This window comes from Leptonotus elevatus, chromosome 7, assembly GCF_054856555.1.
Source record: "Leptonotus elevatus isolate MCC_2025b chromosome 7, RoL_Lele_1.0, whole genome shotgun sequence".
Lineage (NCBI taxonomy): Eukaryota > Metazoa > Chordata > Actinopteri > Syngnathiformes > Syngnathidae > Leptonotus > Leptonotus elevatus.
The window spans coordinates 15,681,105-15,704,302 of NC_141245.1; the positions used below are offsets into that span (position 1 = coordinate 15,681,105).

General features: G+C 40.5%; 1 protein-coding gene and 1 long non-coding RNA gene across 5 annotated transcripts in view; one reads left to right on the plus strand and one right to left on the minus strand.

The window, feature by feature from the left end:
- Positions 1-23,171, plus strand: part of mcamb (melanoma cell adhesion molecule b) — a 33,461-nt gene extending 10,290 nt beyond the window's left edge. Inside the window, exons 2-18 of one of the 4 annotated variants that reach the window (XM_086080124.1) lie at positions 11,005-11,129; positions 11,202-11,433; positions 12,481-12,551; positions 12,627-12,711; positions 12,789-12,968; positions 13,206-13,336; positions 13,449-13,584; positions 13,678-13,790; positions 14,120-14,261; positions 14,565-14,692; positions 15,711-15,852; positions 16,468-16,527; positions 17,014-17,073; positions 19,346-19,387; positions 19,855-19,978; positions 21,118-21,229; positions 21,323-23,171. In XM_086080124.1, coding sequence (XP_085936250.1) covers positions 11,005-11,129; positions 11,202-11,433; positions 12,481-12,551; positions 12,627-12,711; positions 12,789-12,968; positions 13,206-13,336; positions 13,449-13,584; positions 13,678-13,790; positions 14,120-14,261; positions 14,565-14,692; positions 15,711-15,852; positions 16,468-16,527; positions 17,014-17,073; positions 19,346-19,387; positions 19,855-19,978; positions 21,118-21,229; positions 21,323-21,325 — 1,886 coding nt within the window. In that variant the 3' untranslated portion in view covers positions 21,326-23,171. The remainder of the gene's footprint in view (positions 1-11,004; positions 11,130-11,201; positions 11,434-12,480; positions 12,552-12,626; positions 12,712-12,788; positions 12,969-13,205; positions 13,337-13,448; positions 13,585-13,677; positions 13,791-14,119; positions 14,262-14,564; positions 14,693-15,710; positions 15,853-16,467; positions 16,528-17,013; positions 17,074-19,345; positions 19,388-19,854; positions 19,979-21,117; positions 21,230-21,322) is intronic. The other 3 variants (XM_086080125.1, XM_086080126.1, XM_086080127.1) reach the window with 3 other exon arrangements.
- Positions 15,954-19,977, minus strand: LOC147171248 (uncharacterized). The gene is made up of 3 exons (XR_015095530.1): positions 19,828-19,977; positions 17,004-17,108; positions 15,954-16,544 (listed from the first exon to the last, which is right to left on the minus strand). It is a non-coding gene; the product is annotated as an uncharacterized LOC147171248 (long non-coding RNA).
- Positions 23,172-23,198: the final 27 nt, after the last annotated feature.

The window sequence follows — 23,198 nt, forward strand, 5'->3', positions numbered from 1 at the left end:
ACACACTGTCCTAGCTGCTTGACGATAATAATAAAATTAAGGATTTTTACACTGTGTACAGAAAAAAATAAAAAGATTTCACTTATTTGCTATAGAGATAATTAACTCAATCATCACGAAACAGGGTTCAACTCTAGTGGTTCCACTATATGCGGCGATGGAGCTAAAACACCATTTGATCCTCCAAGGTGGTGAAAACACCAGAGCCAAAGTCAGTGAAAATCTCACAGTGAAGCCCAGTCTATCTTTAGCCATAATGTTCCAGGAGCGAGGAATGCACTCAAACTTGCGCTCTCATTCTTGTGAAGCCATGTCATGGAACGTCTCTACCACACCGCCACAATCAGCGCTCTCCGAAAATATCATCCCTGTTGGCCTTTCCCATACTTCTGAGCGCTTTTTAGTGTTATTTTACTTCGGCCTTCTCCGCAGTGGGCTCGTACGGGGACTGTGCTGTGCATTTTGGGACGTGGGAAAGAGGATGGAGTGGGCGTTTGTACCATCATGTGAACAGGCATGAGGAAGTGGTTGCACTCAGATGCAATCACGCAAACAAACACACACATATGTGAGTCAGCATAGATTTGAGGCTAATTTATAAATGCATTTTTTTTTTCCTTTCGTTGAGAGAGTCGTGGAGCTGGATGTCGTGGGATTAGCTTGCGTGATGTCAAAAGTCAATGCGTTTACATTTGTGTGTGTGTGTGAGCGAAAATTGTAAGGGTAGCTGATAGTTCAATTCAACTGTTAAGCAGTCAGTTAATCAGTGCATCAGCGCGTTTGTTTACTAGCTGTTGGCCTCTCACAGCACCCTAGCAAAGGAGACCAAATATGAAATATCTAAGTTAGCTTAGCGCTAGCTAGCGGCTGGTATGACACAAAGGCATGGATTTAAAATTGGTCCAAATGAAGACCCTGCGTTCTGACATTGGCCAGTGTGTGGGTGAGGCATCCTGGAGGTTAAAGTAAGTTATTTTAAACTAAAAAGGAACTTTTCTGTAGGTTGATGCAGTGGACGAAGGGATGGCGAATTTAAATGATCAAAATGTTATGGCATCAAAATAAACTTTTGCAAAAATGTGAACATCTTTGCTACATTTATTGGACTATGGATTGATGTTTAAAGTAGGGATGGGTACCTTCCGCATTTGAACCGGTCCGGGTCCAATTGTCAGTACCGGGGTATTGATACCGATACTGAACAGTACCAATTTTCGGTACTTTTGTTCTCTTGTTTGTGATAATAAATGTTAATTGATTTAACAATAAAATTATATAAAATAAAAAAAAGAACATTCACTTTAATAGTTTTTTTAAATTAAATAAAATCTGACAAATAAGAAAACATCATGAATTTAAAACACATGAGCCAGAGAGGATGGAGTAAAAAAATAAATAATTCAAGGTACTACATTAACAATATGTAAATAATACCAAATTAATTACAAAGTGAGATGCAAAGTTCTTTACAATGAACAACAAAGAACAATGGTAAGCAGTCATCCAATAACAAAATATAAATAATTGTATTAGTGTTATTTTGGTTCCTTGTGCAGTTGTTTAAACACATTTTGCCTGCCGCACATAGCACGATGAAGTCGAACCCAATTTGGGAGTAAAATCTTGCATAAAATGACAGTTGGAAGAGGACGTGAATGACAGTGAAGAGAATAATTGGGACTCGGGAGCAAACTCATTAAAATGTATCTGACGCAGTATGTAATGTTTGCTAGTGCTACATGTTAGCCACAATTAGATTTTGCAATTTTATTGTTACCCATGAAATTATGAATATGGTATAAATATGTGGTACTTATTGTTCTAAAACTCTATATTATATTGTAACAATGGTGAAGCCACACACCTTAAAACATAATTCGAATCGGTGGGTGAAGACACGACACCTGCAGATTCCGCGACGGAGAGAGAGGCGGGTCACACGGCGGAGCTCCCCGCAAATGGCGAGCCGATGGCGGGAACATCCCAGCCACCGCTCGGCCTCAGCCCCAAGAAGCCCACGCACCGGGTGGGCCACCACGCTCAACCAAAGTATGCGAGGAACCGCGAAGCTTAACTCTAGTTTGGCTTGCCGGCCGTCAAATCTCGCTTGCTTCCACACAAACCCGGAAATGTAACGTGAATAAAAACCAGCGCGAGTGGGTGACGTCAGTACACTGGTGGTGCGTACACTGCTGCGTTCAAGTGCGCCATAGAAAATTACCAACACATCTACTCCTGCTCAGTCACAACTTAAGATGCGCTTCGGAATATGGCAACGTCTGATTTCAGGTGAATCGTGCCGTCATTGGTACCCATCCCACCCGGAGTTCAGTGATACACTGACTCTCTGATCATCTGTAGATATTGTACTGTAAAACCCTGAATTCAGTGTTACGTCAACACTAATTGCCACAATTGTGAGCACCCGTGCCCTTTCGGCCTCCTGGAAGACAGACTGGAGTCTGGCAGAATGAGAAGCAAGCCAGCATCAGCACGAGCTGATCTTGCCGGCAGGTGGTTTGTTGAAACCCAATATGGAGTCAGATCTCCAGCAGAAACCAGAGAAGGAAGGCGCTTCCCTCCTTCCTTTCTCTGCTGGTGTGTGGTCCGCTCTGATTGTCGCCACATTTATTTACATTCTTTGCATCCTCGCTCCCCTCCGTCTTTAGGAAATGGTTTACTCTGTTGGCATGTTGAACGGATACTGACGGCGTTCGGCTTTAGAGTCCTGGAGATCTCAACATGTGCGCGTAAGGAAAGTTTCTGTCAAGTCGCTGCGACAAACGGACTCCATTTTTGCTGAGGAATCACGAGAATGCAAAGTTCACAGTGTGCACCTGCTTCTGTCCATCATTTTGTGGCCATACACGAGGAAATAAATGTCACAGAACGCCACACTACATGTATGTCCTAATTAGTCACGTCTTATTTATGGTTTCTATGCCTGGGTTTGGTCCGCCATATTGATAATAAATCTTTATGTAGTGGTATAAGAGTTTCATACCATGTAAATCCATCCATTGTTTTCCATACCGCTTATCCTGTTCAGAAACACAAGGAGGTTGGAGCCTGTCCCAGCGAACCCAACCCCAGACGGAACGGCAGTAAGTCATAGGACTTGGACTTGATCCCACGCCAGCTGCACGAATATCAGCTATTTGAACCTCTGCATTACTGTTGGCCCTAATACAAATCCTTATTACTTTCTTTATGCTCGCTTCAGGCAGTTTGCACTTTGCCCCTTGTCATGTTGTCAAGTTGTCATGATGGTGTTGGCACAACCTGCAGTAGAGGTGGATGAGTTGAACAATGGTTCATTTGCAGAGATGGGCATTTTCGTTAATAGTGGTGGACGCTCCATCGGTCCGTCACTGATGGACGCCCGTTATGCTGAAGGATGGCCAGAGGTGCATGTGCACTTCCGTCTCTCCATTGGCGCATCGTTGACGGATGCCCAGCTATTCAGCAAGTGCTTGCTTTTTTGAATACACAGACTGAGTATTGACTGAAACAGGTTTTTGAACATCAAAGCGGGTCAGTGCAGACGGTCCTTCTAATTCCGTGCATTTTTTCGAGGCTTCGCTTCATAAAGCACTTGCTGAAAAAGTGGGACTATGCACCCACACAAGTGGGTTTTCGCCGGTCAGCGGAATCGTCACTAACCGGGTCAGAACTGACTGATATATCAGTCAGGCAATACTTTAGTGCTCAGCTCGTGTATTTTACATCAGGCATGTTGTTGGACAGCTATGGGGTCGTATGAGGGAATGTTTATTGAATCCGTTCGGCCGTTCGTAGCAGTTACAACGGTGTGTGTTTTGCCTTCATGGCGACATTAGTGAGGAAGGAAGATAATAGCAATATATAACAATATCAGGTGGACTGAAATAATTGGTGAACTAACAAATGATGGACCGGCAAAATTTACTGATGCGCTCATCTCTACCCATTTGCATGTGACAGTTATTAAGATACCTTGGGACTGTTTTCACTTGTAAAAAAAAAGAGAGAAAGCATAATACTTCTCCATTGGAAGCATACAGGAAGCAACCCTGCAATTGCTGCTGAGTGAATCCCATCAGAGTCCAGTTACCAGATGCTATTTATGAATATGATGATAGGCTAAGTCCTCTTATCTTCAATTGAGTTGCCGAGTCCAAACAACAACACGCGTGGTTGTCAAGGGGACTTTATGGAAGCCCCTCCGTCCTCACACCAAACCACAAGCGTCTGATGTGAACGCCAAGGATGCCATTGGGCAAGTTTCAACTGCATGGATTTTGGATGTTTGTTTACTGTATATGACAACATCATTTTAGAGCCTGAAAATGAAAATACCACAGAACTCAAAATAATTTTTTGTGGTATCCAAAATGTAGACAACTAATGCACTGAGGACGCAAACAGTTGATGCGCGTATGTGAAGTATTTCTTTCAAAAGCGAAATTGCCGATTTATGGTCTGGTATGCGGATTACAGCGTTTCTTTGTCTGATCTTCGTCAGCAGTGGATCATTTTAACGACATTGTATCTAAATTAAACTTTTGAAAGAAAAATACTGTTTTTATGTGCTCATCGTCCCGTAAATGTAGGCTTAAACTCTCAAACTAAGAGTTTACTGTACAGTGGACAATAAGTTCTCAGCAAAATCATGTATATTTATCACGTTACAGAATATTTCAATATGGAGCAGTTAGGGGGTTCGAGTGTGTGTGTGTGTTAAATGCCCCGGGGTGCGTCACAAAGCTTTAATGTGATTGATGAATGTGTGACAAGTCCTTTGTGTCTATGATTTCAAGACTTTTCCCATAACATTCTTGTGAGCCATTACGCCAAGTGGGGCTGACCGAAACTAAGTGGGGGCTACTGTTGTGGCAGTAGATCTTCGTGGGATGGAGTGGGGGGCATAACTATGGTTGTCTGTTGTTGTCAAGTTGTGTTACTAGTAATTGTAGATGATGGAGGAAGATTGTTTAAATTGGATTTGCTCTAATTGCGTTAAAATCTTAAGCCTCAACTTCATGTTAATGTCAGACCTGCCATCTCTTTTTTTCTTTTTAAATAAGAAAAACATTATAAAAACAGCGGGGGAGTCATTAATTGCGGATTTCACTTATGGGTAACATAATCCCCATGATTGGGGGTAATTATTTGGGGGTGAATGGACAATTTATGATCCATAAAAAACAACATATGGGCAGAAATATTGGGACAGTTTGTCATGGTGTTGCCCATTTTTGCCGCTATGAATTTCTACTTCCTGTTAAGACTTATGGCCGCCGGGGCATTGACTTTGGTGGGGGAACTCTATTTGAGGTCTGGCATGCAGGCCTCTCGACATTTCCGCCCCTCCTCCAGATATTGCAAGTGCGCCACTGACGGAACGGTGAAGTGGAGGTCCACGAAGTCAACACCTTCCTCGTTCACACATCAGCCTTCTCTTCCATCTTCATCTTTCCTTGTTCATCTATTCACATCCACATTCTCGTGATTTGCCTTCTTTACATTTCCCATGCTCCCCTTTTCTCTGTCTCATGTCCTGATGTGAAGGCTTCTATTCCTGGCGCGAGTTGGGTCAGCCCGCTGTCATGCTGCAGTATCATGTAAGCAAACAAGCTTGATAGGCCATTGTTATTCTTAGATGTGACAGCACTGGAAACATGTCGCAGAGCCCTGTGTCTGCTGCCAAGTGACGCGCGTGGTGGATTGGAATAAGATCCTGTGGTTATTTGGAAGATAATTGGACTCCCTTTTAATGTAATCAACCACGGTGCGATCACCTTCTGAGTTTATAACGGTCTCACGCCATGCTTGGTGTCTTAGTTCAGGGCAAACTGGGATACGGTTGCACTGGAAGGTAAACACAATGTAGCACCTTGGTTGAAAGAACAGATTCTATTAACACAACATGAAATGCAAAAAAAGATACACATAAGCACAGTAAAGCAGCTTTACTGGACAGCACTGGATGTACCGTAGTTCCTGAAATTTAGTTATCGGATGTGTGCATGGAATATTTTTCTGCCCATTGAAATTCTCTGTCGACAGAGTGGGGGCTTGCTGTGGATGCCCTCCCCTTCTGGTGGATGCTCAGTGCCCCCACCTCATCGCACTTTTATCCATAGAATCACCAAAAATGTATACATTCTTTTTTTGCCTGCGGAATATTTGCAGCTGGATAGACGTCAAGTTACACAAGAGTTATAGTACATAACTCATCGCAAAGTCTGTGATGGAATGCCAGCTAATGTTCAGCTTTGTCTGCGGCGGCTATCTTTGTTTTAGGCGGGCTGCCAATGGCGTGAGAGGGATTTGCTAGTTGACTGGTTCACGGCAGCCTACATGGAGTAAAACTCCAAACGAATTGAAACCTTTGAACGAGCACACGTCGAATCTCATCTCATCGGGTGGATCTGTCAGAACTCTGAGCAAAGAAATGCGTTAAATTACTGCTACCCATGCTGCACTTCAGGTCTTCTATAATAGAGTTAGCAAAACTATTTTAACAGCCTTGTTGAAGGACAGTGCCTTGCTCCTGCGGATTGGTTGTTGGGGGAGAAACTAAAACAAAGTGCACATTCACAGTCAATACCGTTCTGACATGACATGTCAAGGAAGCTGAAACATACTCAACGTAACGCGCTAAGCCTAACTTCAAAATAAAAACACAGTAATACATTGACGGTAAAGCAAATAGCCTGAGTATACTTTTGCTTTGAAGTTCACCCACGTTGTGGCGTGATGGCTAGCTTGACTTCCCTTTTAAACGTTTTTTTGATTGACATTGTAGTTGCGACCAACATCAACGCAACGCTATTCCGAACTCATATTCAATCGCTAATTTAGGACGCTAAGAAACCGCTAATTAATTACGCTATCATTGTACGGTACGGCAGAAGTCTCCAACGTAAGTGGTTAGCGGCTAGCTGTTAGCATGACCAATGTGCATAAGTGTCTGGCTGCCGGTAAGTAAGTTTGATAGCTGGTACCTGACTTACTTTAATTATTTTTCAATATTCTAGACCAAGGCTACTTTGTAATTCACTTCCCATGTTAAAGGAAGGGAATATGCCTTAAATTGCACGTGGAGGTCTTTTCGTTATTTAAAAAACGATAAATAGAACTTTGTCTTCATTTATTTTATAAAACACTTTTGACCATTAAAAAAGAAAAACATTCAACTCAAAATGTCAAACTTAGCTTTTTAGATTATCGGAACACAACTTTAAGCCATTAATACCTTATTTTACACATGAACAATGTAAAAATAAGAATGTTTCTGCCTCATATTGCACTTTAAAGTTGTGTTCCTAAATCCTAAATGACTATATTAGACATTTGAATTGATTTTTTTTTTATTTAATAGAAAAAGTGCTTGACAAAATAAATGTGTGAAAATGAGTTTGCTGGCAGGAACAGGAACCTCCTCTCAAGTGCAAGCTCAATGTTTTTCTGTCATACTGACTTAGGACTATTATCGCCAACTGCTCGCTCCTCATTGAACACAATCGATCTGCGGCCTCGTGTTGTGCCAGCTTCTCCTCACTCGATGCACTGCACATAAAGTGACATTTAACACAGTCTCCCGTGAATAAGCCTTCGGTGGTGAGCTGTATCAGGTGGAGGAAGGGGGTGGGGTTGTTGCTGGGGGTGAGTCAGCAATGTCCTTCCATCGCTAATGGGTAGGAAATGTCTACCTAGGAGATTCTAATTGGATCTCTTACCCGTCCGGCTCCATTAGGCCCTAAATGGCAACACACAACAGAGCTACAGGCAGGTGGGGGTGTCCATAATGGAGATAGTCTAAAAGGAGAAGGGTGTACTGTAGTAATGTTTAATGTTTAAGTTAGTCTATAACAAAACTAGGCATTAAATAACTAAACATAGCATAAAAAGTAAGGCAATTTGTGCATGGTAGATTATTTCTGTGTTGTAACAATGCATCTTGGCAATAAAAAAAAAAGTTAAAATAATATACAATCTCAAACCCGTTTTTACTGTTGGTGCAAATTTTTATGTTTAATTAACTACACTTTTTCCTCAGTGACGGTTATATTTTGCTTGAGCTTGTATTTTTTTCTGTCCCTGTGAGCACTACATCATGAAAACTGGTTGCTGAGCTTGTTTGTACTACAACGGCCTTGATGGAGGTCTGCTTGCGTCCCTCTCATTGCTTTCCATACAGATAAACTTTGGACTAAAACCTTGCTCCAAGCTCACAGCTACAAGTTACCAAACACATGGGACGCCGCCCGGGTTTCACATGTAAACACAAGACGAGATGGGAGCATGTGAGCTTTTTAATACGGCCAGGGTCATTTGAAGGCCAGGTCCAAAAGAGGAAGGGATCCCGTGAGATAAAGGTCAACGCAAGACTTGATCAATGACATAAAGTTATGTTCTACACTGGATAAATCTACCTTATTCATTGCCTCCAACCACAGCTATTTTTATATGACTAATGATGGGCCAACCCATCATTTATTGGGTTATTCACCACAAAAATCACACATTCTCACTTACTGAAATAAATCAAATTCTGATGGCAGTGGAAAATGTACACATCATTAAACAAATAGGATTTTACATACGGTAACTTCATAATCTTGTGGGCATAGAAACAAAGACCAATAGAATTGATTAATTTTGTGGTCATGTGATTATTTATGTTGTGGAAGAACAAAAAAAAAGTTGTAATATTACTACAAAAAAAGTGTCAAAATTACAAGAAATTTATTTTATTTCAAGAATAATACTGTAGTATAAGTTTTTCTTCTTTATAAAAAAATAAGTAATGTTACAAGAAAAAGTAGTGTATAAAGTTGGATTTTTCTGACTTAATGATTAGAATTTTTTTTTACAAGAATAATATTTTTGGGGAAATAATATACTTTTTTTTTAATAGTTGTTATCCCCCCCCCCAAAAAAAAATCACAATATTACTAGAACACCCCCCCCCAGTAATGTTACAAATTATGTTGTAAAATTATGAGCATTAAGGTGCAATATTTTGAAAAAAGTTGAATATGCAGTAGTGTCCTGAAATTATGAGGGTAAAAGGTTGTCATAAGAAATAGTTAAATTGTTACGAGAAAAATGTCCTAACATTTCTGAAAACAAAGCTCAATTGTGCTTTTGAAAACTGTTGCAATATTACGATAAAAATATTGTAATTTCTAGCACCTAGAAATATTGTTCAAAATACTTGTGATGATTCAACAACAAAAGTTGTCATAATCTTTCAAATTGAATTCTTATTTCATTTGATTTATGGAAAACAGTATTACATTTTTCTTTGTATTGCAATCGTTTTCTTTACAATTCTACAGAGCCCTTCTGTTGCCAGCGTATAAGAAAAAAAAACATTCTTTGTTAACATGTTCCTACAGTTGGCTAATTTATTGCTTCAATTTACTCATCTGTACCTTCAATTACATCAGATTACTGAACTGTGGAAACAGATTAGCAAAGAATATTTGTTTTTCTCATACCCTGGCACCAGAAGTTTTCCGTACAATTCTGCATTATGGTGGCCAACACTTGGCAGTGGGAATGGCAAAATACAGTCACTTTTTCCCCATTTTATATTACAGCATTATTCCAAAATTGAATGTTTTCCCCCTTCAAAATTCCACACACAATGTTCCATAATGTCAATTTAATGATTTAAAAAAATATATATATATTTTTTTTTACAATGACTAAGAATTCACATTGTACATACTGTACGTACAGTATTCATAGTGTTTGCCATGAAGCTCAGAATAGATTTCAGGTGCATCCTGTTTCCACTGATCATACACTAAGGTCTTACGTACTTGCATCTCCTGTCTATTTAAAAAAAAAGGGGGGCAAAGGATGCGTCACATCAGGAGTGCTCCGAAGGGGAAAACCAGTTGTTCCTCAGTCAGCCGGGGAGGGAACAGTAGGGGCACTGTGCCGCCTGTAAAATGAGCCTTTCTTCCTGCCACAGGGTGACATAGAAGAATGCAGCACATTCATGTGGACATGTGTGGGCGCTTCATTCTTGTCATAGCGTTTCTTCTTTGCGTTTACGTTGACATGGCGTCCCACCATACGCTATTTTGCGCACAGGAACAAACAATTCTGTGATTATTGGGACTACTAGTAGTAATCTTGCCGTTTTGTTTTGTTTTAAATAATCATATCTGCATATATAGTGTAGTATGGTATTGTGTAGTATGGTATTCTATTCATTATGTATCCATGTATTGTTATCACTCAATAGTATTGCCGGTGTTTATTTAATTCTCAACTGATTATATAAAGACTATTTATTTATTATATAGAAAAGGGATGGCTGGACAAGTCTATTGTTAGAAGAATAGAACCCGAAAAAAGGGAATTTCCAAAACAAATGTCATTAGTGCTAAAATGTAAAAACCCTTTAAGAAACAGATATTTTAACACAAACAGTGGCGCAACTAAGGTAGACATACACTACAATAAGCCCCCTGTTAAAAACTACTTTTATTACTGCAGCTTATTAAGGTTGCCTAGTTTGTCTGTACTCCCACAACTATATTATACTGCCTCCTGGTGGCCATGGTTTGCACACCGGAAGGTGCACAAGGACCGTAATGAACTAATGGCATTTCCATTCATTTCAATGGGGAAAGATGACACCAATCTGATCAGATGGGTCCAGATCGGCTAAGATTTTGAATTTATGCAAAATTGGCTGATCGACTATATTGTCTTAATTTGCCCGCGAATGGCGACAGTCTACAGCTCCAACTTCTGATGGAATTGGTGATCTTTTTTTTTTCTTTCTCAAACTCGCTGATTGCTAATCGGTGATCGGCCGAAAAATCTTGATCATGTAAAGCCTAGATTGATTTTAATGAGCATGGTCACGGAATGAATTAGTCCTAAGTCAAAGCTTCTAGAGTTTTACGATATTCTTGCTGTGACTGCCCACCTTAAACTACTTCCCCACAAAACGGCAATTTAATTAAAAAAGCTTCTTTTTTTGTGTGCCAGCATGGGCGATGGTGGAGGTGAGCATGGAGGACAGGGTGGAGGTTTTCAAAGGAGACACAGCGCAGATGACCTGCATGTTCACCTCAGATGACGGCATCGGGGCTTTGACCATCCAATGGTTCTATGTGAGTTTTGAAGTCAATGCACACTAATTGTGTGATAACGCGAGCGTGACTGGCACCAGTTCCCATCTTCAGGTGTTGAGAACGGGAGAGAAACAGAAGATCTACTATCAGGACGCCACTATGCAGGTGGTGGACCGAGCGACGCCGTTCACAGATCGCATCATGGTCAACGTCACGGCGGCCATCGGAGAGGTGGTGTTGACCATCACGGACGTCCAGCTCAAAGACCAGCTGGAGTTCATCTGTCTCGTCAAGAGTCTGACCGATGGCGTCTCTGAGGGACGCACCAAACTACTGGTGTTCGGTAGGTCACAAGATGGCGCCTCTTTGGGAGGGTTCTCGGTGCTGAGTGATTTTGAAAACTAATCAAAGTGCCTTTTTTCCCCCACTCAATGTTGACATTGTATGGAAGTGTAGAACTGCCAATGTGGAGTACACAGTTTTACAGTTTTAACTTGGCTATTTCGTATGAACGTACTGCAAATGAATTGATAAAGTTGTTCAAAAGCGTAGGCCAAATATTAAAACCATAAATGTTTTTCTCTCATAATGCTAAGGGGTAACATTACAGTTGCGCACAGACATACTATACAAGAACCTGGACTGCTAACCCTGCCTGCTGTCTGTAGCAAGAAGTGAAGCCACTGGCGGCCATCTTACATTGCAACTAAGCGCACGTAACTTGAATATATTGATTTCTCCATTGTGTTCATGTTATTTTCTGTCTCTATAGCACATAGGTGTCAGAGTCCGGTCCTTGAGGGTCTGAGTCCTGCATGTTTTCGAGTTTTCTCTACTTCAACACACCTGATTCAATGTTCAGGATCATTATCAGGCTCCTGTAAAGCTTGCTGATGAGCTTAAATATGAATTAGCTGTGTTGAACGTGGGAAACCTCTAAAACATGCAGGATTCAGTCCCTCGAGGACCCGACTTTGACCGGAACGCTACAATTGCTAAATGCTATCTTGGTTAAAATTTTTGGTCTGTCTTGACAGCTATTTACCACGCGACAGTCACCAATTGTAGCATGGGAACTATTTCTAGCTCAGCTTTCGTTGTCTGCAGTTGTTAGTAGGACTACATTTCCCATGATTCCTAGATGTGAAAGCAGGAAGTAGTTCTAGTTTCCTTCAATATCTGCTAGGATTAGATGCAAACGAGAACGCAAACATGCTTGGAAGTAAAGAGGAGAAAATGACATATACATGGCAAAAAACAACAACATACAAACGGGACGCCCGTGAAAAAATTGCAGAAGTTTGCTGTAGCTAACATGAAGATGAAATGAGATTTTAGCGCGTGTGGTGCAAAGTTCTTCAGTTCTTGATTGAGATGTTATAACGCACAGAAAGACCAGACTTCCCAACCATAGAAGGCGTTCAGACGGGCATCTATGTCCATGAAGAAATGCTTTCCAAGGTACGCAAACTGCTGTTCATATACCAAATGACATCATCATCATCATTCATTGAATTTGTACCTTTTTTTTTTCAGATTGGCTCATGCGAGGTCAAAAATGGCTTCCCCAAGCCAAACATTACTTGGTACCGAAACAACGCGCCATTACGGGCTAGTGACGGTGAGCCACCAGATGAATGCGGTGACCGCGTATCTCAGCTCGGTTACACCGGCTTACGCTCTGCGTGTGTGTTGCAGCGGTGAAAGTGATGCCCAGCACCACCACGGAGTCCAGCGGTCTGTTTTCCGTGAGGAGCGAGTTGAGCCTGAAGGTGATGAAGGAAGATAAGGACGCGCAGTTCTACTGCGAGGTCACCTACCTCGTTCCCGGAGGAACCAGAATGACTGAGACCGGCCGCATTAATATCACCGTGTACTGTGAGTCTCACGCTACAGCACAAACTCGACACATAGCGATGCCACAGACATTAAATCAGCAAAGTGATTTATGCTAAACTTGAACTCTTGCCAACCTGGATTGGATTCAAATTCAACCCGGTTTGAAATGACGGCTTTTGATCCTACGTAGAAAGTACATTTGTTTAAATAAGAAACATTGTCAGGTCTCCGATATTGAGACTTGACCTCTGAACTCGACTCCGTATTGTGTTCCAGACCCGTCCACTGCTGTCCACGTGTGGGTGGAGTCACCGAAAGGCAAAATCAAAGAGGGGGATTCGATTACGTTTAATTGCCATGGCAACGGTAATACACCATCTTCAGTCTATGTCATCAGACACAAGGATGTAAGCAATTCTTTTTACTTACTGCACATACAGTCGTGCCTTGACATACAAGTGACATGACTTGTCCCTCTCATTTACACCTCTTTCCATTTTTTAAAATTGTTTTTTTTAGAATGAATATGCGCTGGAATACAACATGTTTGTGCTGGAAAATGTGACCCGTCTGCAGAGTGGCCATTATGAGTGCATCTCAATGGACATGGAAACCTACGAGGAGCTCTCAGGGAATACAACTGTGTTTGTTAACTGTACGTCTCCCACACATTGTGTCAATAAAGTTTGCGTTGCCAACTCTACCACTTTTGAACCTTTGCCCCTCTGCCCGCCCTCCATGTGCGCAGACCTCGACCGTGCGGTGGCGATGCCCACCGACATGGAGGTGGCTCAAGGCGAGGAGCTGACAGCCACCTGCAATGCCCTATCTTCTCTACAGACGCACACAGCCTGGTTCAAGGTTCGGTTCAAAGGTTTTTATGGGGGTTGAGTTCAATTACAATGGTCCTATGATAAGATAATGGATATGATGGTATAAAAAACAAACACACGCTAAGATATTTATACTTTATCCTCTGAGAAGAATGAATCTGTATGTATTATACTGCCCCACGTGGCCAAGATGTGCACAACAGAAGGAGCAGCACAATGTCAAATGAATTGCTACAAAAAGAAATGTGGTAATATGTTATTACCATTATGTTTTCATTGTAAGGGACCATTCTTTTTGTTTAAATAGCGTATCTTAGGCATTTTAACTTTGACCATAATGCGTTTCCGTGCTTTTAGGATGGCCGAGAGTGGTCGGTGGGCCACACTTTAATGGTGGAGGGTGCCACCTTCGACACAGCAGGGATATACAAGTGTGTGGTGACTGTTCCCGAAATTGACGGCATGGAGACGATGGCGACCCTTCGAGTCAATGTAAAAGGTCTGTCTGCTCATTACCTTCGTCAAGGAAGTTTATTTGTCGACAATTACTTTTTATAATAATTCAATTGTAAAAAAGTAAGCATGTCTTCTATACATACAGAACATATACTTGTGTCAATATATTATTTAAGTCAGGTTGGACAAAATATACCCTGTCAGATTCTGGATCTAATCTTATCTTATCTACAATATTGTAGTTGTGCTTTAGCCTTCCCACATGTAAAGTTTGCTGAATATACAACAGAATGTGTTCAAATACAATTGTGTGTTTTATAGTACTCTTATAATATTTTTTGCTCAGGTGCTCCGGAGATTATGAAACCAGAACACACAATCATCGAGGAGAGTGTGGCCACCACGGTGGACCTGAGCTGCCACGTGCGAGGGTTCCCAGCTCCCAGCGTTATTTGGACCACCTTGGATGGAAAGGTACAATCAGAGCGGGATCAATCAGACGTCCCACCTTCCTCGAATGCAGCATTTACTAAACTCGGTCAAAGGAAACTCTCCGCTCATTGAAAAGCATTGGACTTTGGATCGTTCTAACTTCATTTGTGAGGATTATTCAGATTTCAAAATGTGATGAAATGTCGTTGGAAATATCAGAAAGGCACGGACGTTCGGAAGTGTCCATACTAAAATGTAATTAGTTTTCAAATAAACTTTAACTTTCTTTATTTGTAAAGACTTTGTAATTGTAAAGTATTTATTCAGCAATAATTTTAAATATGTTTGTCAGTTGTGTATGTATCTATAAGACAAATATATACGACAAATAAAACCCCAACTCCCCAAAACTGATAAATATGTTCTATTAAAATGTTTTAAGTGTCCCAAGGACGTATTTATAAGTTTTTTTATTTATTTTTTATTCTAGAACATACAGAAGGCCTTGATGCAGCCTCTCAACTGCAAAGAACGGTTGAGGAAATGTTAGCTAGTACACAAACGACCAGCAGGTGACAGCAAAAAAAAAAGAGATCAACCAGGGCCATGTTGAACAAAAAGCTAATTTACTCACAGTTCTAAATAAATTTGTGAATAATGACGAAACTTAGCTATATTCTAATGCTAAATTGCTAATTGATGCAAAACGGAAACAGATATAAATCTTTTTTTTCCCTGATGAAAGAAGAGGCTATAATCTTTCTTTTGGTTTTAAAGCAATAGAACACAATATTCTGTGGGCCTTGCAAAATCAGTCAAAATCCAAAAAACAGCCTGGAGTGAAGGGGATTGCTTCAGTGAAAATGGCTGGGAGTGAATGAGTTAAAAAGTGTACTGTTAACCACTTATGATTATGGATTTGTTTTTTAAAAACATTACAAAATATGTATTTATTTTTTAAATCTGGTGCTTAAATTGCCCCCCAATTGTGGAATGACCCACAGATAAATGGAGTAGAGGGGATATATTGACTGATGGACTGATTGCTGTATCACTTCAGGTCCTGAAGACCACGTCCCAAACCGAGACGGAGGACGGCGTCCACAGCGTGATGAGCGTGGAGGTCACGTCCGACCTCACCGCCTTCTGTAACGCCTCCAACGAGTACGGCGCCGACGCGCTGGCCTTCAACATCAAAGCCAGTGAGTTCCAGCTTGGGTTTCGTGTGTTCGCGTTAGGGCCGAGCCATTCAGTCACAATTATGTTGCTTCTCCAATTGATTACGATGGGATAACATACAATACAATGCGATTGACTCCAATAATGATATAATACGATTTAATTGAAATAAATCTGCAATACGATATAATTCAATCAAATTATGATGCGATGTAAGATGATTCACTCCAGTTACAATGCAAACACGCGATTCACTCCAACTGCATTACAATATGACACAATGCGACGCAAGTAAAACTGAATTGGATTGAATATGACATGATTCACGCCAATGTCATTTCCTTACGATCCGATGACCTCAGATTCCAATGGATTCCTCCCACGCATTGCCAAACTCTTCAGCACTTGTCGCTCTACTTCCTCCATAGTGTTTTCAATTTAGACTCCGAATAGGGCCACATTTGGCTGAGACTCGCTTGAGTCATGAGATCCTCCCTGTGTTCCTCTGGTCTGTGTCACATCCGTCATTTGTCTTTACACTGTGCTAACGTGTTGATTGTGTGTCACTATTGTTGTCCTTCTCTTCCTGTGCGCTTGCATGTTGTGACCTCCCCCGTGTGCATCTTACCTTATTTCAGTTGTACGCACCACAGCAGCAGCTACTACCACTAGCACAAGCACTCTTTCCTCTTCCACAGGTAAGGCCATAGTTGCTCTGCAACACAACATATTGAAACGCACTTGAGGACGGGACATGAAATACGCTTATTTGCAGTTTTGAAGGATAGGATTCATTCCGATTACGATTGTCATACGGTCTGATTTAAGTTTCCAATTATGATACAATACAATCTACTCCAGTTACGATGTAATATGACTCACTCCATTTATTATGCGATATAGTTGACATCATTGAATTCAAAATAAATAATGCGTAATTCTTCAGGACATGTAGCTCTACTTTCTCCACAGTGTTCTCTGTTTACGCTCCTAATAGCTGAGATTCGCTTGAGCCTTGCAACCCCCCCCCCCCACCCGTGTTCCTCTAGTCTGTGTCACATCCGTTATTTGTCTTTAGGCTGTGCTAATATGTTGATTGTGTGTCACTATTGTTGTGTCCGCCTCTTCCTCCTGTATGTTAACATGTTGTGACGTCCCCCTGTGCGCCTCTTACCTTATTTCAGTTGTACGCACCACAGCAGCAGCTACCAACACTCGCACAAGCACTCTTTCCGCTTCCACAGGTAAGGCCACAGTTGCTCTGCCTCACCGCGCATATCTGCAACACAACATATCGAAACTCACTTGAAGGTGTGTTGTTGTAAAAAAAAAAAAATAAAATAAAAATTTCGACAGTAAAATAGTGTAAAAATTGTAGATTGTAAATAACGCAAGTATATTGAATTGAAATTCTGATACAAAAAAAAAGCACATGAGTAGTTTTACAATTAATTCGTCATGGCTGCGTTTCATTTACTGAAGGTTCAAGAGAGGTAGCTTCCAGCTATTTTGTGACAGACAGTCATGCTAAATAAAATAACAAATATATTTTGCTTATTATTTACATGTTTCGTTGTTGTATTTTGTGGGAGCGTTCTCAAGGTAGGTTGTTCGAAGGCCCTTTATTGTTAATTCAGAGTGAATTAATATAGTAACAGTTTGGGACTTGGTCAGACGACCACTGTGCCTAAATTATGAGTACACTAGTGGCATGTGGGGTCCATCTAGAGCAGGGGTGGGCACACTCGGTCCTCAAGGGCCAGAGTCCTGCAGGTCTTGGATGTTTCCCTTCTCCAACACAGCTGATATACGATCAGCTCATTAGCAAGCTCTGCATAAGCTTGGTAACGATCCTGTTGATTGGAATCAGCTGCGTTGCAGCAGGGAAACCTCCAAAACCTGCAGGACGCCGGCCCTTGAGGACCGAGTTTGCCCACCACTGATCTAGAGGTACGTGAAAGAAGTACATTTAGCTTTACTGAACGTTTACAATACGTTCAATTTATTTATTATTTAATCTTTAAGAACTGTTAGTCTTTCAACATTTTTAGGTACATTTAAAAAAATTTTTTTTAGATGCAACACATTTGAATGAAATCATTATTTGCACAAGTGTAAAGTGCAAGTGTTCAAATTTAACAACATTGTAGTAAGGCAAACAGACTGTGTAACATTGTTTAGTAATTGTAGTTTGGTGTACTTTAACACAATTTGTACATACATAATGTCTTGTTTCATATTATTTATTGATATATTTTTACTTCATATTTCCTCAATTTCACACTTGGTCACACACATGACAGTCCTGTCCCGTCACACACGTGACACACACCTACAGTTAGTTTTGGTTGTTCACAAAAAATTCTATTTTTGTTAAATAGTTTAATATTATTTTTGAATTTTTTATTTATGTATTATTTATTTATTTGTATATATGTATTTATTATTATTATTATTATCATATTTAACCGTTTTTTTTAAAATAAAGTGTTAATTGATGTAGTATTTCTTTATTATTAAGTTCACAGAATTTTGCACTTGTATAATAATTTAGCAAAATTCCACTTTTGTGAGTGACACACATGACACAGCACATTTGCCTCAGTATCTCTGTCAAGGAGTGAAAAAGCTAAATTAGCGTACTCATATATGCTGACAGAGCTAACCTAAGACAAAATACATATCCTATAATTATTGCCTAAGCTTAAAGCTTGGAATAACAACAGAATTGTTGTGCGAATGTCACACATGTGACGGTAAAATGGCCTATTAAATACACTTTTTAGGAAAAACAATTTTTTTTAATGAAAACTTAGACCTAATTTGTTGCTGTATTTTACTGTTGTCATTGTAGTGGTACTTGGAGAGCTAGTTACTTTTTTAGGTTGTACTTTGTGTAAAAAGGTGGAGATCTACATAGACGAACAAATCCCACAACAGAAAAACAGAAACTTCATTGTTAGCTCGCTAGCTAGATGCTAGCGAGCTAACAATGATGTTTCTGTTTTTATCTGTATCTGTCATCTGTATTTATCTATCTAGATGGCCATCGAGCTAGCTAGATAAATACAACACTGTATGTATGATGATTGTAATGAGCACAAAGTTATGATGTCACACAGAATAAGGCTAGTTACAATACTTGCATGCCGCTAGCGTGACTAAAAGGAAGCAGCTGATGCTTTAAATGCTCTCACCAAGTCGCCTGACTACCATGAGGGGAATCTCTCTGGTGCTTCCTCTCGTTATCTAGGCAAAAGCATTCCTGACACTGCAAGCCCCCTCAGAAGAAAACGTGTTCCGGGTTGCTGTTACTAGCAAGTGTCACTTAAATGAGATTACACAGGGGCGCTGTGCTACTGACCGCCATCACATGTTCACGCTGGATGCTCAGGCCTCAAATCACTTCATACTGTATTCAGTGTTTGGATGTGTGTGTGGCCTGCTAGGAGGAGTTATTCAATTAAGCCAAGCCTTGCCTCCCGCTGATAATTGTACTCATGTGGTTTTTCCCAGTCCAAGCAGCATCCGCTTTCCCGCCAAAGAAAATCAGGAAAGGTTTGTACAGTATGTCACTCTGTTGCTCAAGGGTCCACTTTCCGCTCTCTCTCCTGACGAATGAACACCACCATTCCCAGCATGCATCAGCACACTTTACCTCTCTTCCACTTCGGAATGTTCGCACCTTCTTTTCCTCTGTAGGTTGCCAGGTTAAAAAGAAAAAGCTGCACTCTATAGACATTATTGTAATGTTTGTAAATAGGCACAATGGTACTTCTGGGTGGCAGAAAAGTAAATAACCAGCGATGGCAAAACATTTCCATGAAAAAATCCAGTGCAATTTGCAGGTGAGGAGGATATTCTGCCACCCGGAAGTACGAGTGACATCATGATGAAAATTCCGACGCAATAGCCCTCTACGCTGCGGCATGCTGCACAGTTGGCCTCATCCCACCCTGTACTTGACAACACCACCCTCATTTCCCACCAATGCTGACCTTGTCCCTGTGCATCCTCACCACCAGAGGGCAGCGGCGTAATCATTGCAGTCATCATCATCTGCATCCTGCTGCTGGCCATCTTGGGAAGCGTTCTCTACTTCCTCTACAAGAAAGGGAAGATCTGCGGCCGCTCTGGCAAGCAGGACCTGTAAGTGGACATCACCATGATGTTGATGATTTTCTTTCTAGGAGGATGGTCTTTATTTTGCTACTTTTTGTTGTTGTATTTTTACCCATCAATTTTAAAATGCGCATTCAAAACAACCACATCGCGTTGCCTTAAGAAAGTTTGCTTAGCTTAATGCTAACAAACAATACAAAACACTATTGACATGCTAATGTCTAGCTTCGACAGTTGCGGTTTTAGAATCAAAAGATATTTTAACACAAAGAGATCTGCAACACCTGCATTTGTTGAGCTTCTATAAAAAAAATGACAGATATTGCAACATCTTACTTTGTATTCTTCGTTTGTGTCTGGGTGACTGTATTATACTGCCCCCTGGTGGCCAAAGTGGGCACACTATAAGGAGCAGCGCGATACATTTAACTGCAGCATATTACTTACAAACGGTTTAATTCTTTACTTTCCGTTTGTCATTACTGTTTTTATAAAGTACAATATTAGAATATAGAGTAGCTATTTTGCCTTCTTAATTTTTTTTTTTTAAACGTATACTTTACTTATTCAGCCAGCAGCTAAAAGTTAATATTTTGTCTAAGATTAATTTGATAAATTCATTATTTTTCCACACACAATTAAAAAACACATTTTGCCACTTGCTGTTGACTGAAAATGACATCACATGCTCAGGCAACAACCAATCATGGCTCAGCTTGTGAATCTCACATGACAAAACTCAGAAAATACGTGAGCCGTGATTAGCTGAGCTATGCACAAAACTGTGATATAATTTTCAGTCGAAAGGAAGTGGCAAAATGCATTAGACAAAACATTAACTTCTAACTCTTGAAAATGGCTAAATAAGTCAAGTATTCCTTGAAATGTAAGTACATTTTCCATGTTCATACGGCGCCCTCCTTTTAAAGGGGCAGAAGTTGAGCCTAGTCTTTTTCCCTCCTCCTTACATGTTTTTCTTTTTTTCATCAAAGAAACTTGCAGTGCTGAAAGGCAACCTGCAAGGCTTCTTATTCTGTCTCCCTCTGTTGGTCATTGTTGTTTTCATTTTTCTTGGACGAGTTGTGACTGGAAGAATCCCTCAAAAAGAAAAAAGGAAAAAAAAAGGATGATTTTGTACACGGCGGGTTTCTTTTTGTGTCTTGCAGCACCAAAGAGAAATCCAGCAAAGACAACATTGTGGTGGAAATGAAGAGCGACAACACAGAGGACGCCGTCCTCCTCGGGGTCAACGGAGAGAAGTTACACCCCAGCAACCAGGTAGACATCTACCCCGTGTGACCCCACCAAAACTTCCTGTGCTCCATTTACTCACCATGCCTTTCCATCTTTCTCATCTTTGCTCGTGTGGAGTAAACAACGGTGAGGAGGACGCCACTGCTGTGACCTGACAACACTCCCGAGACCCGCCGATGGCTGAAAGCTTCCACCGCAGCCTCTTTTTTTTCCCTGTCAATCAAAAGCTGTCTGAGACCCCAAAATGATCCCACCGGGCTTGATTACATCCCTGCACATGTTGTTGGAGGGCAACAATGTTTGAATGAGGCTGCCAAGCTGTCCGTTTCATATGTTGCTGATCCACTTTCAAGCAGGGACTTTTTTTTTATTGCCGAACAATCGCTATAGAGCCACCTGAACAAGCTCTTCATCCAGTGTACATATCATGTCGTCCGTGTATATATATTTCCTTATTTAAAGTGTATTGACACTTTTGATTTATGAAGAGCAGAGACAGCCGTTCTGCAAAAGTCAGTACACTGAAAATCTTTGTAGATGTCACAACTTTCCTTCGAGGTAATTCAAACGTATTTTTCCTTTCAGAGCTTAAATCAAACCTGTGGTTTGTTTAATCAAATCAACGTCCTCCCTCGAATCTCTACAGCGAACACGAGCGCCGTCATCACTCTTCCACTGTGAGGATATATTTTTGCAAAACTATTGTAAATTATGATAGATTTCACACTATAGGATAGGATTAACATCTTGCGTTAGTTTTTGTTTCTTCACATTCTGAAAATTGCATGTGTGTGTGTGTGTGTTCAAGCTTTACAAATAGTAAAATATTACGCCAAAGAGATTACGTCCACAGCTTTGAATATATATATGCAAAAATACTTTCTACTGTTACAATATGATGCACAGTGTTTTTTCTTCAGTGCACTGATTTCTTTGTGGCCTTCATGCCGGCCTCTTGTGTTTCTCTAATGTGAAACTTGATGTGAAAAATTAAGACTTGTATGTTGACTGCATTAAGTCGTCCTCTCTGTGAGGGACGGCGGGCTTGCGTATTAAATAGTATTCATGAGTTCAGTGAATATTTATGTGGAACAAGCCAAAGTGACACAGGATCGAGCCTGTGAGTCACACGTGAAGCCGGATGATTCATTTGTGGTCCATACAGAAGACAAAACCTTAGGCCCTACATTATGCATATGCAAAAAAAGCGCTTCTGCTTACACAGACTAGAGATGGGTCTTTGACTCCATTTTCTTGGTTGAAAATTCATGATCAATGGAGTTGATTTTGTTCCAATTTAGTTTTTTTTTTTTTATGTGATTGAAGCGCAGCCCTTGGAATGTCCCGAAATCAGAGCCTGTAACTACTACTCATAACTGATGCTAATTTGCACTTCTTTAGACAGCAAACTAGTTGGCAGCCAAGTTGTGCACTCAAGACACAATTACAGTAATCCTAATTGATACCATTAATTAATCAATTACTATGTCCAACCCGAATATTGACCCGCACATGGTTGGTGTTGCAATGTGACTGGACTACTGAGGAACCAGCTCACTGTAAACACATTTAAAGACAACAAGGTCTGAATGAGTTTTTTTTGTATTTTTTAAAAGTAAATATATGTGCAAGTCAGAGAGTTGGCATTTATGCATTTAATTGTGAAAATATCACAATACTATGAGTTTGTGTGATTCTATTTATGAAGATGATGTTTTGTGCCTTGTCATCCTTGGAAGTGATTTGGATCATGATACTCAACTGTATAGTCCAATTACTACTTGTGCAGCCTTGTTCATATGCAGTCAAGTTATTGTGTACACTTCCGTCACTATACACGCAGTCACGTTTTTTTCAATTAGTTGATTAGATTTGCCCTTTAAATCCCTGGAGACAAAATGTAAAGTGATGCCTTTTCAAAGCATAAAAAAAATCCTAATGAATAAAAAATATATATATTGTTCAAGGGAGTGTGCAATGTGTTCAATTCAGT